Source organism: Microcebus murinus, chromosome 9 (genome assembly GCF_040939455.1).
Source record: "Microcebus murinus isolate Inina chromosome 9, M.murinus_Inina_mat1.0, whole genome shotgun sequence".
NCBI classification, from domain to species: Eukaryota; Metazoa; Chordata; class Mammalia; order Primates; family Cheirogaleidae; genus Microcebus; species Microcebus murinus.
In genome coordinates this window covers 17664601-17683279 of record NC_134112.1, presented here as the reverse complement: position 1 = coordinate 17683279, position 18679 = coordinate 17664601, and the positions used below count along the sequence as shown (strand labels likewise).

Here is an 18679-nt window from a genome sequence, read left to right as displayed (position 1 = left end):
CAGTAAGACTATTTTTATTTTCTTGTTCAAATACATGCTTATAATTGAGGAGTTCTTTACCCAGGATCCAAAGTTTGCTTCCGAGGGATCTGGTGAACCTTCCGAAATTGAACATTTTGGAGACAAGGCCCATCACTTTTATCTGAGTCTCAGATGGGTCAGGGGCCTTCAAGAACGATTGAAAACATTTATAAGCCTAGTTAAAACATTTACATTCTCCTTTCCTCAGGGCAAACATCACCTTTTTTGACATCACATCTTTAAAGTAAAACAATTTCATTATTAAAAGATCCTGTTTAGTTTTGTAAGGATTTTTAAATACCAATAAAATCTGATAACATCAAACTTCAGAATTCCTTTTGGCACAGAAGTGTTTTCCTCAAATTTGTGTTCATTATATTGGTTTAATGTGAGATTTAACCATCTTTATTATAGTAAATTGCAACTAAGATTAAGTCATGATTGTTTTTTCTATTTGTTGATTTTTTTTGAACAATTATGTATTTTTGGGGTGATTTTCCCCACCAGTAACCCAGTACCTCATTCTCAGTTCTCTGTCATGCCCAGGCAACAAACCTTCAGTTGCTGAGCTGAGGCTTTAGAACTTATACACCACTTAAAAATACACACTGGAGAAAATACTTTGCAGAAAATACTTCGGAGAAAATACTAGTTTGCAGTCCCGCTCCTACTCCCACGTAGTGTTCCTATCAGTGATACATTTTTGAAAAATAAAGAATCTTACATTACACCTTTTCATTTTAGTTACCTTACGGAGGTTTTTCTTGAAGTGGTTCTGTCCTCACCCACACCACTAAATTTTTAAAGTGTATATTATTATATAATAGTCTAAATTATATCATCTACTAGTATTTCCCCTTTCAAAATTTTAGAGTTGGTTGTTTCCAGATTACTTGTTAGGTTTATATATCTATCTATGAGGCTGAAACTACAATAAAGTAATGCTATAGTACACTTGTCTGTCATGCCTTTAAATTGAGTACAATGTTAGTGTTAAACCTTCATGAAAAATTGATCTAAGCTGTTTTGCATATTGTCTCAATGTTTTTACCCTCCAAGTTTCTGTGAAATTTCCTTTTAAAAGACTGGGTTTAACGAAAATAATATATGTGGTCTGTTTGTTTTTCTTACAGTTGAAAATGGTGAACATTGTGATTTTACAATTCTAAGAAATATGTTGATAAGGTAAGTGTGAACAGTGATAAAAATGGCATAAGTTTTTTCTTTCCATAGATAAAGTTAGAGTTCGACAGGTTTACTTTTTGCCTTCTTTGAATGTAGCTAATTTACATTGTTTTTTTTTGTTGTTGTTGTTTTTTGAGACAGAGTCTCACTTTGTTGCCTAGGCTAGAGTGAGCGCCGTGGAGTCAGCCTAGCTCACAGCAACCTCAAACTCCTGGCTCAAGCAATCCTTCTGCCTCAGCCTCCTAAGTAGCTGGGACTACAGGCATGCGCCACCATGCCCGGCTAATATTTTCTATATATATTAGTTGGCCAATTAATTTCTTTCTATTTACAGTAGAGACAGGGTCTCGCTCTTGCTCAGGCTGGTTTCGAACTCCTGACCTCGAGCAATCCGCCTGCCTCGGCCTCCCAGAGAGCTAGGATTACAGGCGTGAGCCACCGTGCCGGCCTTAATTTACATTGTTAATCTCATTCTAGCAATGAAGGTAAGCACCTCATGGAGACAACTTAGATTTTTTTCTCCAAGGTTTTGAAGTCATTCGGAAAAATACAGAATAATTTGGGTGGCTAGAGATACATAAAAAAATTAATCTCTTTATATTTTATGTTGAGGTTTAATACTGAAATAACTATGGAAAATGGAATAGAAAAGGCTGTTGTGTTTTTGCTTAATGTGAAACGCGCTTGGGAAAACTCTAGAAGGGAAGACTAGTTTTTGAGTCAAAAGCTAGACTTCAATGTTAAAAGGTGCACAGCCTGGTAGCTGGTGAGTAGGGCATTTTTTTATGTACTAGAACACAGCAAACAAAACCAAATCTTCCTACCAGGCAAGAAAACATATCTAAATTGTGCCTTACACACCTGCTGAAAGAGAAGGAAAGCCTATGGGAGCAGGACATTGAGGTCATCCTGATTAGAGGACCAAGACTTGAATTAGGAAAGCAGCAGCAGAGAGGAAATCATGAAGAAAAAGTTTAATAGGACTAGAGACATAGTAGGTAAGGAATAGGAAGGGGGATCAAAGTATACCTCAGTGTTTTCATGTTAAGATATAGTCCTTCCTCTTCCTATCTTATCTCCTCTTCCCACGTCTCCCTCATCTTATTTCTCTACACCCTCACCACATACTCTCTTCAACCTCTAGCTTTGGGTGTCTGTCTTAAGTTGCTATCTATTCATTTTCTTACTAATCCCCACTTTCCAAATGCATAGGAATTTCTTTAGCTATGTAGCAGAAAGTAACATAACATATGGATGATAATCGGAAATCATGGCATAATAAGGTCATTGTCATGAGAGAGTGAGAAAATTTAAGAATCAAACTGCTACCTCATGGGATACACTGGAGATGAGAGTGAATTTTGAAATCAAAGAAATTGGCATGTAACTGATCTTTTTCCAAAGGAACACAAGACCAGGTGTTTTTGGTAGGAAGTACATGACAGGGCTGATTCAGCAGTTGGAGTTGTTAGGCCTCACATAGTGGGAGAAGAGCAAATGGTATGAGAGGGTCATCCTGTGGGATTTTGAGAATGCAAAATCATTTCAAGTTCTATTACAAACGGTTCCCTTTCTCTCCCATTCATAAGGTGTGACTTCAAAAGAACTAATAATGCAACTGTTATGACAGTATATATGTAGGGAATGTTTAATAGATATTGCCCTGACATTCCCTCTGTTTTGGTTTTGTTTTATTTTTAGTGCTTAGCATCAGAATATATCCTTCTGGTTTTTAAATCTTCTGTGGTACTTGCCCAGTAATTGACACAGTGGTATTCTATAACTTTTTTGTGTGTATTTTAAAAATACACAATCAGTAATTGCCTACATACCTACAGCACTATAGAAGGAAAGGCCTGTTACTGAGCCAGAGATTATTTTGAGTGTTTGAAGGTACATAGCCTGGCAGCTGGTGAAGGGGACTCCTGGTATAAAAGGAGAGCAAATTGACCATGCCCACAGAAAGATTTAATACTGCAAAGCAGCAAGACATTCATGCTTAAAAATTCTAAAGTTATATAAGAAAGATGTATATTTAATATAGCTCATATCTTTAAGACAAAAGCAGCTAGTGGATATTTAATACATACTTGAAGGAAGGAAATGTCCATACAAATATATTGCAGATGTCTGTAAATCCCAAGTAATTGAAATCTTCCATTTCAAAGTTAGGAATAGGTGGTTGCTTCTGAGAAAGACAAGTTTAGATAAGTGTCATTTTGTTGGCTGCTGTAGGCAAAACAAGAAGGATAATGGAAAGGAAGAAAATTATACAGATATTTTCAGGGTGTGGGGATAGGTGATACAGAAATCAAATAGGGAAGGAAAACAAAAGGAGAGAAGAGAAAGCTATAATATCAGCAATGGGAAATGGGAGAGACAAATTCCTGAAACGGGGGAAAACTGTATTGCTGATTATTGAATTATTTTAAGAATGGGGGAGTGGATTGAATCTTAAAAGGATAAAACATATTCAATTAAATGGAAATAAAGATTTCTGTATCCTGAAAAACATAATTAGGTAGTCAGAAGATTATTTTAGTGAAAGGGAAAATAATTCATTATCTAAAATATTAGATGACACTAACAAAAATAGATTAATAGTTAATAAGTTCACTTTATTTTTGTTTTATACATTTTGTATTCCATCTTCTAAATACCTTTCCTAAGCTTCTTTAATTGTTTTTCAATGATGTAGTGATGATATGTGATATATAATTAAAATTATAAAAATTGTTTTATATTGGTACAAGTATTTGTTTTTATTGTTTTCTACTCAGAGAAACTGGTAATAATAATTTATTCCAGAAAGTCAACAGTGTTTATCATGTCTGAGCTTTAGTCTTTAGTTAACATTTTTTTAAATGTATCTATTATCTACTATCCGTGGTTGGGGTACAAAAGGTAATGACATATTCCTTGCAAAGGGGAGCTTGCAATATAGTTGAAGAAGTATGGTGTCGCCTGTGATATGTACTATACCAAAAAATTAATGACAACAAAAAAGAAAATTGTCATGATTGGAGTGCCTTGAACTTCAAGGATAGGAAGAAGACTTCCATGGTAGTGGAACTGTTTGGAGAAAGAGAGACAGATTAGCATGAACTGTTTGATCTCAGTGACCAGGTATGCTTGGAGTAGGGAGCAGCCTGACTTGCCTAAAGTGGAGAGTAGTAGAGCTTTCCATGTAACTGTTATGGCCATAAGAGAGGAAGAATTTATCAAGGGACAGAGTGTAAAGGGAGGTAAGACTTTTGGAAAATCCAGACTTAGGACTAGGGAGAATAAACTGTCAGAGAACTGCAAGGAAATGTCAGATAGTAGGAGAAGAATCAGTAATTTAAAGTCACGTTTTACTCACAAAGGGGGAGAGAGTATTTCAAGAAGCTGGATTGTGAAATAATAGTAAAGATTTCTGGATATAAGGAAGAATAAAAACAGTACAACTTTATGTTTGTCTCCTGGAAGGGAGTTTTGGTAAGGTGGTAAAGATGGAACTTGGCAGATGCAGGAAGTTCAAGATAGAATGAATGATGAGAAAAGAACGTATTGAACAATACAGAGTACTGCCACGCCATGTATACCCGAGAACACTGCGTTGGTAAAGGGTATTCATGGAGCAGCTCAAGGTGTCTTCTGCATCTCATTAAAGAATGATGAAATCATCTCACATGTATTGATTTATATATGATACAAATGCTGTGAGCAAAAATTTGTTTAACCAAAATACCACATTCGCTGGACAGTTTGAAATATCAGAAATTTACTCTAAATTGAAATTCCCCAGTTTAAAAACAACTTGATATGTGACCTGAAGTTTCCCTATGTACTGACTTAGTAAAAACTCAGATATTACCTTACTAATATTGCTAAAAGAAAAGAAATTTCCTTTAGGTTTTATCAACTTCAGTAGTAGCTAATCTACTCTCCCTTCCTCTGGGAAAATTAAATATATACTATAAAGATGAATACTCTTGTAGAAAGATCATCCTTCAGTAACTGCTTTGGGGATTTATGGCTCTTAAAATCTCATTTGGAACCTAAATTTGGTGTTCATTTTGGTATGCTTTGAGTGGAAATAAAGACAGATGAATGCCACTTTCCTTAGTCTTTTGCTCATTTTAAATCTCAAATTTTTGTTTTGGTAAAATTTTCAATTTACATCAAAGACTTTTTAATAGAAACAAACTTCTGCTATTTATTTATAACAGAACACATATGCAGGACTTGAAAGATGTTACTAATAATGTACACTATGAGAACTACAGAAGCAGAAAACTGGCAGCTGTGACTTACAATGGAGTTGATAACAACAAGAATAAAGGACAGCTTACTAAGTAAGTACACATTTTCCCCCCAGAAAAAGTATTACTTATGTAGTAAATAATCATATTTCATTTTCATCAAATTTCTCTTGGTTACTCGGTAGAAAATTTGGATAATGTTCTCTTTGTACAAGAACAGAATTTTGTATTTTTAAGTTTTGTTTTGGCAGTTTTATATTTTACTTTTTAATTGTCGGAGGGATTATTGTTTTATTATTTGTTCCTTAAGTCAAAATACCATGCAGTCTCTTCATTTGCCATCACCTTTATAATCCATATACCACACATCCTTCAAAAACTTACTGAAAAGAGAATAGTTATTACCAAGATTTCTTAACCGATTTTACTTGTAAGGTAAATATCCCTTATTCTCTTTAAGGAGAGTAAATATAAAGCTTTTACTGTTTAGTGGATGCTTTTTAAAATAAATCATTTTGGTAGAGTTTTCACTAACAGATTATATGGAAACAAGGGAAAGGCCCAAACAAAAGGAATATTTAGATGAATGTAGTCTTGATTATCTTCTCTGTCCCTATTATATATTTTCAGGGAGTGAATTAGCTGGATTAGTTTGAATTTCTTTGTTGGTTGTTAGAGAGATGTGACTACCGAGCATGTAGCTTTGCCTTACTAAGCTTGTATCTCAATCTGTGGTGCTTTCATGATAGAATAGAAAAAAGAGACAAGTGAGGAAGCTGGTAGGGTTCTTGGTAAGCATGTCTGTGTCCTACTTCTCTTTTATTTGGCATTGTTGGAGATCATAACTACGTTACACATTGCTTAACAATGGGCATACATTCTGAGAAGTGTGTCGTTAGGCCATTTCAGCATTATGTGAACATCATAGCATGTACTTACACAAACCTATATGGTATAGGCTATTGCTCCTAGACTATAAACCTATATAGCATGTTACTGTATTGAATACTATAGGAAGTTGTAACATAATGGTAAGTATTTTTATATCTAAAAGGTACAGTAAAAATATGGTGTAAAAGATAAAAAATGATATACCTGTATAGGGCACTTACCATGAAAGGAGCTTGCAGGACTGGAAGTTGCTCTGGCTGAGTCAGTCAGTTAGCGAGTGGTGAGTGCATATGAAGGCTTAGGACATTACTGTACACTAGGCTATACTTAAGCTATGCTAAATTTACTTTTTAAATTTGTCTTTCTTCAGTAGTAAATTAACCTTAGTTCTTTACTTGTAAACTTTTTAACTTTAACTTTTTCACTCTTATAACACTTAGGCTTAAAACACAAATACATGGTACAACAGTACAAAAATATTTTCTTTATATCCTTATTCTATAAGCTTTTTTCTGTTTTAAAATTGTTTTAGTTTTAATCTTTTTTACTTTTTAAACTTTTTTTTATTAAAAGCTAATACAGAAACACACACAATAGCCTAGGCCTACTCAGGGTCAAGATCATCAAGACATCATTAGGCAATAGGAATTTTTCAGCTCCGTTATAATCCTGGGACCACCATCATATATGTGGTCCATGTTAACCAAAATGTCAGTATATGATAGATAGCTGTGTTATGAAACCATTTTAAATAATGTATGTTTGTAGCTAGATATTATCTACTATTAAAAGATAATCTTGAAGGATCATCTCTGTAAATTATGAGAAAGACGAGTTTTCAAAGTAGCTATACTGTCTTTATAGTGGCCAACATTCCTTATAATGGAATAGAAAAATGTTCCTTTTTTTTACATTTAAAATAACAAGATTCTGTTTGAGGTAAGTTTCACTGCATGAGAAAAGAGCAAAAGGTTTTTTGTCTTTTTTTTTTTTAGCAAAATTTATATTAAACAACTTTAGCATAAAATATAAGGATCCAGTAGAGTGAATATTGTTCATAAAGTCCTAGCCCACTTTAAATTCATTTTCATTAGTTTGTCTACTTTTTAGGTGTTTAAAGGAAAAACACATACAATGCCATTGATAATTTTTTATGTTAAAGCCAAATGTACTATCGGTACATATTTTTCATTACATGTATGCATTTAGTGTTCAATTTTTTCTTTTAAACATTTGTTATTTCCTAGATATAAGGAATTGTTTATTATCATAGTTCACATATAAGGCTTTTAAAGTAGTGCTATTGGATGTGAGTAAGGTAATTCAGAAAAAAATGATAAACCTTAAAGTAGCATTAAAAATTCTTATACATATACAAAATTTTGTGTGGGATACTTGAGAAACTATAATGCTGGTGAAAGCATTAAGCGTAGAATTCTCTTGGAAATGTACCTTTTAATGAGATGAATCATGGCCATACTTTGCTATGCAAATAAAAAAGAAAAAAGTTTGCATTGCTAAAAAGCAGATTGCCCCAGGAGCTAGCATTACTTTATTTTAATATTAAGTAGGAAAATAAGCATTTTAGAAGATTGAACCAACTGAAGAATGGCTGTAATTGGAATAACTATTTGATATGATTTGATAAATTAGGTTTTTACTACTTCATTGAATAACACCTGCTGGATTTGAAAGAAGTCACTTGGAAATTTTCTATCTTGTATCTTAAGTTGTCTTGAAAATGTTAGCCAATTTAAAAAACATTCCAGTTAAATTTTTTTTTTTTTTTTTGAGACAGAGTCTCGCTTTGTTGCCCAGGCGAGAGTGAGTGCCATGGCGTCAGCCTGGCTCACAGCAACCTCAAACTCCTGGGCTCAAGCAATCCTACTGCCTCAGCCTCCCGAGTAGCTGGGACTACAGGCATGCACCACCATGCCTGGCTACTTTTTTTCTTTCTATTTATAATAGAGACGGGGTCTCGCTCTTGCTCAGGCTCATTTTGAACTACTGACCTCGAGCAATCCGCCCACCTTGGCCTCCCAGAGTGCTAGGATTACAGGCGTGAGCCACCACACCCAGCCGATTCCAGTTAATTTTTAAAAAATTATCAGCAACTTGTGGTGCTTTAGCTGATGTAAGGTGCTTTTTTTATAGCTAAGTACATGTATCTGAATAACTGAAAAGAAAGGTCGATTTTACTGGTTCGAGGCTTTAAAGAATCCGCTTTAGAAATGTGTGAACATTTTCTCAATACTTGGATGTTAATTCATTTAGTCAGGGAGTCAAGTGTTTGTACAAGGCTAAAAAACATAACATCTCAAATGTCAGATATTACAAATTTCTTTTGAAAGTACACGTATTTAGTAGGTTTAGAATTTTGGACAGGCTGTCAGATGATTTTTCACAGTAGATTGATTTTCATAATGATTTGTTATGATTACTAATGAAAGTTGGGAAATAAATTAATTAGCTTTAACAAATGTTATTATAAATTTTTTACTTAGGACACATACCTTAATTATTTAATTGTGAAAGCTATGCATTTGCCTTTAATTGCTACTTTTAGTATGGTTTAAGTGGACTAAGTCTCTGTAATTTTTGTTCTTTTAGATACAGTACAGTTGAAGACATGTAAGGGGTTGTTTTTCCAAAGACATAAGCAGTTTTACTGTACAGTACAGAAATTTTTAATGTTTAAATTTTGAATTTAAAAGCAGATTTCAAAACATCATTGCATATTTCTGTATAGTCTCCTATTTTCCCCCAAGAGTCATTTAAATAATAATTTAGATGACAATATTTACTCTTGGTAACCTTATAAAAATTACTAGGCATTCTTTATATTTACATGAATTGCCTGCCCCTTTTAAATGCTGATAAAGTAAAATCAGCATTTTATAGATAGGTTATGATAAGTAGGAATATATAACTACCTTTAAAATACAGTTCTCTCTGAATTCTAATTTAATATATTTATAATTATAGCTATATTGTTGGATAATCTAGAGTCTAAAAAGTTTATTTGGGAGTAGGGGAAACTGGGGTTACAGACTCTTTGAAAATCTGACAGAAGCTTTGGACCCTTTCATTGGAAACATGCTGGCAAACATAAACACACATTTGATGTGCTGTTTCAGGGCAGTCACTGATGCTCTCTGCCCAAGAGATCAGAGGCCTCTGTCTTAAAAATACCAGCTATTAATATGAGGAATATGTTATTAAGGATCTTCCCAACTTTTAACAAAAAAATTTACACTTGAAAATTTGTTACAACTGTCCCCACTTGTTGAATGCAGGTTCTCTTTCTAAGTTAGTATGTCTGGTTAGCTTCATTTTCAGAACTTCTGATTAATTGCTTAATTCATAAAATATGCTGCAGGTTTGCATATAGAAGTAAGTTTTCTTTTGGTGAAGGAATATCCTTGATTTAATAATATTTTATTCTAATTTACACTAATTACAAAAACAGATCATCTTGATCACAACAGTACATCACATCTTTGTTCTTCCTTTTGCTAAGGAAAATTGATAGCCAGTGTTTTGTCCTTTTTTGCCCTTCTTTAATATTTTTTATCTAGTTTCCTTGTCCACCTCCTTGATAGGGAAGAAGAGTGCTGTGACAGTCAGAAATAGTCAGTCTAATCAGAAGACAAGTCACCATAATCAGAGTATTTCAAATCAGGGTTAAAGTGACTGTTCCATGAAGTATGGGTAAAATCCAAGGCCTGATTTTTGTTTTTAAGCCAAAAGTTTTTTAATAAAACTACTGTATTGAAATAAAATTCACCCATTTAAAATGTTCAACTCAATGGTCAAAGCCTGTTTTGATGGAGGCAAAATAACTATATTATCAAAGTCAGACCTCTTTCAGCCTTTTGGCCAAGGTCATATGTATTAACCAAGTCAGAGAAGGGCCTTCCTCTTTTAAGTTGTCCCATTGTATTGAATAATCTTTAGAGATCCTCAGAGCTACAGAGCCCACTTCTCTGTCTGCTCTGGGGCTATAGTAGAATACTGATATTTTGGCATTCTGGTGTGTCTCTAAGTATACTAGCCTTAGCATACCAGTAAATATTTCTCAGTGTGGAAATTTTGAACATAAATTGTTCAAAGAGAATTGAGCCCATGGACTTTAATGTCAGTGGAGTGAACAGTTTTCATTTGACTATGCTTACGTTTATTTTTTGGCATTTCAAAAATAATATCAGAATATTTATTTGCTCTTGATTATCTCTACAGCGTGTATATCTTTCTTTTAAATCACTGAACATCTTTAAAATTTAAGACACTGAAATATTTAAGTGGAATGAATTTTCAAGAGCATTGAAGTTATCACAAGGGGTCTAGAAATATTCTGCATCCCTAAATAGTTCTAGATATTGATTGGTAGTTGTTTCTGGCTTATCAATTCAGCTACCAAAATAAGTTTGAATTATTGTTAATTAACTGTTTTGTTGTGGTGTCAAGTAGTTGTCTTAGAAGGAGAGATTATAACACTTGAAATTCTAGTAAAACTAAAAATATTCTACATATATTAACTCATTTTTTTCCACATTAAAATTTTATTTATGGAAAGTACAAAATTAAATGATTTCCTTCTAATGCTTCATTCTATGAGTGTATTCTTGAAATATTTCCTTTCTTTTCCTTCTACAGTTAATTTTGTGTGTCTTCTTTAGGTTTGGTATGCACCAAGTTAAATATCCCACTGACCATTGCTTTTTTATTTAGAGTTTTTTCATACTTATTCACTAGAGATTTAAGTTTATATGTGAAATCTCATGGAAGGAAGTTGCAGGTTATAAATATATTTCTAAAATGTAAAGTTTCTGAAGAATTCATAACCCATTTGTACAGAAAAATTTAAATTTGTATTTTGTGTCATTTAAAACAGTATGAAAATAATTCAGAAATTATTTTCGATCCTGTTTCCAAAAGCAGAACACAGAGTTTAATAATGGCTTTTATATATAGCATCTCATTTTTTAAATCAGGTGTTTTAGATTACAGTGTATTATATTACAGTTTTCATTCACAGACATTTAATGATTATGCTTAATGTTCATGACAGGAGCCCTCTGGCACAAATGGAAGAAGAAAGAAGGGAGCATGTAGCTAAAATGAAGAAGATGGAGATGGAGATGGAGCAAGTATTTGAGATGAAGGTCAAAGAAAAAGTTCAGAAACTGAAGGACTCTGAAGCTGAGGTAATCCATTTAATATTCCATCTCTTACAGACATAGTGTTTCTTTTCAAATATATGGAATAAAATATATAGATAATATAACCGTGTATATATATTTTTTCAAAATTAATATAATACCCAAATGTAATAAAATGGAGAATTAAAAGCAAGCACTATGTTTATAATAAAATAATATATACTTCAGTATGTAAGTGCTTGGATACAGTATACCATGTAGGATGACATAGTCAGAATACTTATTCAATAAATTATTAGTTATAAATAAATTTAAGTTATGAAAAATAAGATAAGTCATTCCATACAAGTGGTGTAAGAATACTAAAGATCAGATTAGAGTTTTGAGTGGATATAAGAATAATAACTAGTATTAGGATAATAATTGACCAGATGTATTTGTATATGAATAAGCAAGAAGGAAATGAAATAACCTTTACTGAAGTAAGGACATACCTGGATAAATTACAGTCGAAGGGGATAAAATGAGGGAATGTAATGTTCAGTAGACAACTCAGGCTTTATTTATAATGTAGCATCAAAGTAATTCCCAGTGTTACAACATTGGGCAGGGTAGTGGCAGAACATCCTAGCAGACATATCTGCTACCTTGAAATCTCTTCAGATGTTGGAGCACACATTTAGTTTCACATAACTTTTAGTGATAAAATTTAGTGAGATCCTTATGTTTTATGTGGCTTCACTAATATAATAATATTTGTATCTAAATATATTAAAGAGAGATTCAGATGTCTTCTGTTACATCCTCACAGTAGATCTCATTGTTTTTGTAAATTACTGCCCCAAATACTGAAACCTTTTTTGACTAAAGACATAGCAAAAGTAACCCACTGAGCAGATAAAATGCATAGTGTGAGAAAAGTATTCAATACTTCTATGGATGTGTTTTTATTCCACATAATTTCTCTTACATTACTGAGCTTTTCTCATAATTTCTTATAAAAAATCTTTCATTATTATTATATTTGTCAGGAGTTTAATTTAGCAGGGATATGGAGTAGTAATTCCTCCTGGTTTAAGACTGCTGAGTACTGCAAGACTAGCATCCCTGGAACCTGCCACTAAATGCCAATAGCAATGCCCTCATAATCACTGGGCAAACCGAAATGTGTGTGCACATGTGCACACCTACACCCAATCAAGATTCACTATCTTAGATGTTGCTATTATAATACAAATAATTAAAATTATTAAGATAACATTTTAGAGATTAAGTTTACTCTTTTTATTTATCAGCCTGTTATTAAATCTATATGTTTGAGTCTCTGCCTCTCACTAGTTCATAAATAACCTGGAATGTCTATATCTAAGGGGAAAAAACAGGAATAATCAGAGTCAATGAGTCAATTATATTATCTCCACACTTAGATTCCATTGAAAATCTAAAAATAGTATAACTTACATTTGATGTAGATATATTTTAGGACCTATTCCTAAGAGTAAATGTTATAAACAAGTAGTTGTGAAACTATAGCCAAAGAACCCTTCAGGAATTTACATGATTATTGTGAATGATGAAGACAATGTTAAGAAACTTCTCTTTATAAAATGGAATTTTTCTTACCATAGAAAGGACCTGTGAGAGATCTAGGCCAAGTTCCTGCTAATAATTCTATCAAAGCCATGCCTAATTAAGTATACCTATTCTAGGTTCCTGTTGTTTGGAAAGCATCATGATTTTTATATATATATATATATATATATGTGTGTCATGTCAATATGATATATATAAAATAAATAAGTAGGTGGAGAAACCCATTTAGCCTTGTTTAATACAATTTATCCTCAAATCCATTGTGCTGGAAATGTTTGGGGCACAGCTAGTAGTATCTAGCATTACAGTGTATCAGGCACAGTATCAAGCATCTCTCATGCGTCATGTCCTTTAGTCCACACCACAGCCCTACTAGGTAGATATTATTGCCCATCCCTGCCTCCCCCCACCCCCCACCCACCCCCACCCCCCGTTAAAAATGAGAGGAAGAATAAAATAACTTGGTCAATACTACATAGTTGTAAACTAGCATTTGAACCCAGTTAATTCTTAAATTTGCTGTTAATCACTACATAGGTTCACAATCCTGTTTTTCACAATTTCAAAACCTAAAAAGCTCTGAAAACTTCAAAACCTGACATAAACTAATAGTTTTTATCCCACTTACTGTGAATATTTATATATTTTACTGCAAAAAATAATGTGTTTGATTATAGCTGTTGCTCAAAATAGCCTAGAACATGTTTTATAAATATAATATATACCTGTTTCTAAGTAGTATTGCCTTTTTAATACCTAAAAAATTCTGAACTTCAAAACACATTTGACCCCAAGTGTTTCTTGAAAGTGAGGGAAGTTACCTGCCTGCAGTTAACACAAAAGATAGTTACTTAACATGTAACGTAAATTCAAGGTAAAGTGTGATGAACACTTGTAAGCCTACCACCCAGCTTAAAAAATAGAACATTTACCACTCATTTGAAGTCCTTTAGCACCTCTCCCCTGTTGTATCTCTCTCTCTGTTTTTCCCAGAGGTGACTATTCTGAATTGTATGTGATACTCCTCACTTTTTTTTTTGTTTTATAACTTGTTTTATAATTTTCTCATGTTCCTGCTTTCTGATATTTTCTTAGTAACTTCTTTGCTGTCATCAAGATTACCTCTGATTTGACTCATATTTGCTTAAATGTACTCTTGGTGGTTTTGTTTTGTAGGGATTGCGTGAAGTATTTGCAATAGGTATAAATATGAAGTCAATTTTTGTGGATTTACAAAATAATTAAGAAAACATTGTATACAAAGTTATATTATAATCCAAATTCAAGATGTTAACTCACCAATGCAATAAAACCTTTAGTAGAACATAATTCAAATAATACTTGGATATTTGGTGTGGTCAAATTTAATCTGATTGTTTTAATTTGATGACTGTTTTTTTCAGAAATAGATTGACTAGTGCCCGAATGAAATTATTTATTTAATGATTAATTGGACTTAAAGCTCTTTGTTTCTGCAGTATTTTGCATGGGTGTTTCCCCAATCTTAGCCAACATTTTTTTTTCTTTTTTTTAAGAAAGGTCTCACTTTGTCACCCAAGCTAGAGTACAGTGGCCGGATGGATCATAGCTCACCATAACATCAAACTCCTGGGCTCAAGCGATACTCCTGCCTCAGCCTCCCAAGTATCTAGGGCTCTAGGGTCATGCCACCACACTCAGCTAATTTTTAAATTTTTTTGTAGAGATGGGGGTGGGGATAGTGGGGAATCTCACTGTGTTGCCCAGGCTGGTCACCTGGCCTTAAGCAGTCCTCCCACTTTTGCCTCCCAAAGTGCTGAGATTACAGGCCCCAGCCAGAATTCTATACAGCATTAATTCTCAGTGTAGGAAGGCCCAGAATCACTGGGGCTTGTTGAAAATCTAGATTTTTAGACTTAACACCCAGACATTCTAATTCAGTACATCTGGGTGAGGTCCAGGATTCTATATTTTAAACAAGCATCACAGGTGATTTGTATGAAGACCAACATCTGAGAACCACTGCTTTTCAAGAATCAGAGGACCTTACTGGGATCTTGGAGCTCTTAGGTTCTTAACAACTGGCTTTCTTTTCACCTGTCTCAGCTTTCTGAACTTGGAACAAGGAGACTTACGTTCAAGTCCTTGTTTTGCCAATTTCTTGCTAGTGATCTTAAACCCTGTGACTGTTTCCTGTCTATACAGTAGGAGCAATGATGTCTTCCCTCCAATATATTTGTGATTAATGAAAAATGAGATAATAAGATAGTAATGTCCATTATAAAGTGCTACACATGTGTAAATTTGTTGCATTTTTTTTTCCTGTTTCCCAAGAATATTCTCTGGGGTCACTGGCCTTTTGGGTGACAGGTCTTAAAAAGTGGGAGGAATCCTCAACAATGGTTTCCAGGTAGTACCCTGAATTTATAGCAAGGCGACTCAGTGCTTATACTCTTAACATTAGGATGTCTGGATGAAACATACTTCTGCTTTTGATTTCTTAAGTAGTTTTATTTTATATATCATACTGTGATTTAGCTCCAACGGCGCCATGAGCAAATGAAAAAGAATTTGGAAGCACAGCACAAAGAATTAGAGGAGAAACGTCGTCAGTTTGAGGATGAGAAAGCAAACTGGGAAGCTCAACAACGTATTTTAGAACAACAGAACTCTTCAAGGTAATTAATACCAGATTCCTAAGAAATGTGTATATTAATACTTTAAAGAATTATTTTCCTACTCATTTAAAAAAACATTAGAATAACATTTAAAAAGCTATAATCTGCTATCATGTATCTAAAGCATAATTATTTTCTTGGATGAATGTTTTTATGTAGATGGATACAGTCTGTGTACTATAAGTGTTTTTTTAGTGCATTTTCCATGACTTAATCATCATAATTATAATTTAGCAGCTTCATAACACTCTCCCCAGTTAACTCACCGTAATTAGATTTCTTACCTCTTCCCCTCAGTTACTGGACATAGAGTTTTCAGTTTGGGGCATACTTGGAGAACACTGCTACAAAGATCTTTTGTACATTTAGGGATATGTTTTAACTGTGTTGAATTATTTCTTTAAAATGAAATCCTGAAGATAAAATATTGGACATCTAAGTTCTAATACTGCTAATTAGTTACTCCCTCTCAATGTATAAAAAATTCAATAATATTTGAACCTTAGTTTTCTTCTTTTCTTCATTAGTTCCATTTAAAATTGGAAAGATGCATCTCTATATGGATTCTATAATTTATCCTCACTGCTAAAACATTTTCAAGATTAGACATTTATTCTGTAAGACTATACTTTTATTAACTTTTTTCAAAGAAGAGGAAAATATATTTGTAAAAGCAAATGCACCTCAGAATACAAATGGCAGTAGGAGAAAAGGGCACTCTGATAACTGATGTTTTCTAATTTGTGCTATTTCACTTGGGAAGAGTTGTCCTCATATATTAAAATGGGATTTTGCCATATTTTTTACTGCTTATCCTGGAATTTTGTCAAATATGTGATTGTCTAAGAAAATGCTATTATAGATTAGCATTATTTTGTTTACTTCTAAATCTTCTAATTTTTATAAGAAAAAGTAGTATTTGAAACTCCAACATAGTTATAGTTGGGTTAACTGTTGCTACCCATGTTTGTCATGTTTATAACGTGGTCACTCATCTTATTTTCCTTTAATCATTTAGAACCTTGGAAAAGAACAAGAAGAAAGGGAAGATCTTTTAAACTCTCTATTGACCACCAGTTACGTATTAGTTGCCAATATGCCAGCTTGGACATCAGTGTTTGTTGGATCCGTTTGACCAATTTGCACCAGTTTTATCCATAATGATGGATTTAACAGCATGACAAAAATTATTTTTTTGTTGTTGTTCTTGATGGAGATTAAGATGCCTTGAATTTGTCTAGGGTGTTGTGTACTTAGAAAGTAACAGCTCTAAGTACCTTTCCTACATTTTCTTTTCCTTTTTTTATTAAACAGATATCTTCAATTTAATGCAAGAGAACATTTTACTGTTGTACAATCATGTTCTGGTGGTTTGATTGTTTACAGGATATTCCAAAATAAAAGGACTCTGGAAGGTTTTCATTGAGGATAAATTGCCATAATATGATACAAACTATGCTTCTCTATGATAATTATTATACAAAGGTTCCATTCGATGCAGCATATACAATAATGTAATTTAGTCTAACACAGTTGACCCTATTTTTTGACACTTCCATTGTTTAAAAATACACATGGAAAAAAAAATCCTATATGCTTACAGTGCACCTAGAGCTTTTTTATAACAACCTTTTTTTTGTTCGTTTGTTTGTTTTGGATATTTTAAATATATATTATTCTCATTTAGTGCCCTCTTTAGCCAGAATCTCATTACTGCTTCATTTTTGTAATAACATTTAATTTAGATATTTTCCATATATTGGCCCTGCTAAAATAGAATATAGCATCTTTCATATGGTAGGAACCAACAAGGAAACTTTCCTTTAACTCCCTTTTTACACTTTATGGTAAGTAGCAGGGGGGAAAATGCATTTATAGATCATTTCTAGGCAAAATTGTGAAGCTAACGACCAACCTGTTTCTACCTATATGCAGTCTCTTTATTTTACTAGAAATGGGAATCATGGCCTCTTGAAGAGAAAAAAAGTCACCATTCTGCATTTAGCTGTATTCATATATTGCATTTCTGTATTTTTTGTTCGTATTGTAAAAAATTCACATAATAAACAATGTTGTGATGTAAGAGAGTGTGGGATCTTAAATATTCTACAGTTGACATACAAGAGTAGAGTATGTTTGGGAAGAAGCTTTTCACCTTGAATTTGCCTCCATGATGACATCTCTCATGTTTGTCTCTTTTAGAATGCATATGTACTGATTTTCCAATTTAAGAGATATCTCTTAATTCATTTCTGTATCTCATTCATATGTTTATTTCTCCAAAGGACTATTGTCAGCTCATTCTTATTAGGCATACTCTCAAGTCCCTGGAAACTGAATTTTTTTTTAACTGGAAAGAGGGTAGTGTAATTTCTTTTCACTAAGGTCAGATGATAAAGATTTTAACAATGCTTTATGATATTTTAAGTATAATTAATGCAACCCAGTTTATTACTTTGAAATGTTATACCATGTCTGTTTACTTTTTAAAATTAATGACTCAAGCAGGAGGAGGAAAATGATCATTCTAATTGGCAAATATTTTTGTTTATTTCAGAGGCTGAAGGATTTTTTTATTTGTATAAATTTAAGGGGTGCAGTGTAATTTTGTTATAAAAAGGATATAAATAAATCAGTATGCTTGAAATATGCTTATTGCTTTTCAAAGATATTTAGATCTAAATTTTAAAACATACTAGGGAAACTATTCACATTATAGTATCTTGACTTTACATAAAAATCCATCCTAGGGTACTATTTTTAAAGTAGATCTTATGGGGCATTAAAAACATGATTTAGGAATACTGCCATAAACATAACTTCTGTCATTGCCTTCACTATTTGAAAATTCTGAGAAAGTTTTGTTAATCCTAAAATACCATCTGCTTTTGGAGAATGTAACATGGTGTGAGTGGAAAATAAATTG

At 33.0% G+C, this 18679-nt stretch overlaps 1 protein-coding gene across 2 annotated transcripts in view; it reads left to right on the top strand.

Annotated features, from left to right (window-relative positions):
- Positions 1–17836, top strand: part of SEPTIN7 (septin 7) — a 100025-nt gene extending 82189 nt beyond the window's left edge. For both annotated transcript variants that reach the window (XM_076006315.1, XM_076006314.1), the window contains exons 9-13: positions 1155–1206; positions 5418–5543; positions 11413–11548; positions 15614–15753; positions 16772–17836. In XM_076006315.1, coding sequence (XP_075862430.1) covers positions 1155–1206; positions 5418–5543; positions 11413–11548; positions 15614–15753; positions 16772–16811 — 494 coding nt within the window. In that variant the 3' untranslated portion in view covers positions 16812–17836. The remainder of the gene's footprint in view (positions 1–1154; positions 1207–5417; positions 5544–11412; positions 11549–15613; positions 15754–16771) is intronic.
- The last annotated feature ends 843 nt before the right edge of the window (positions 17837–18679 follow it).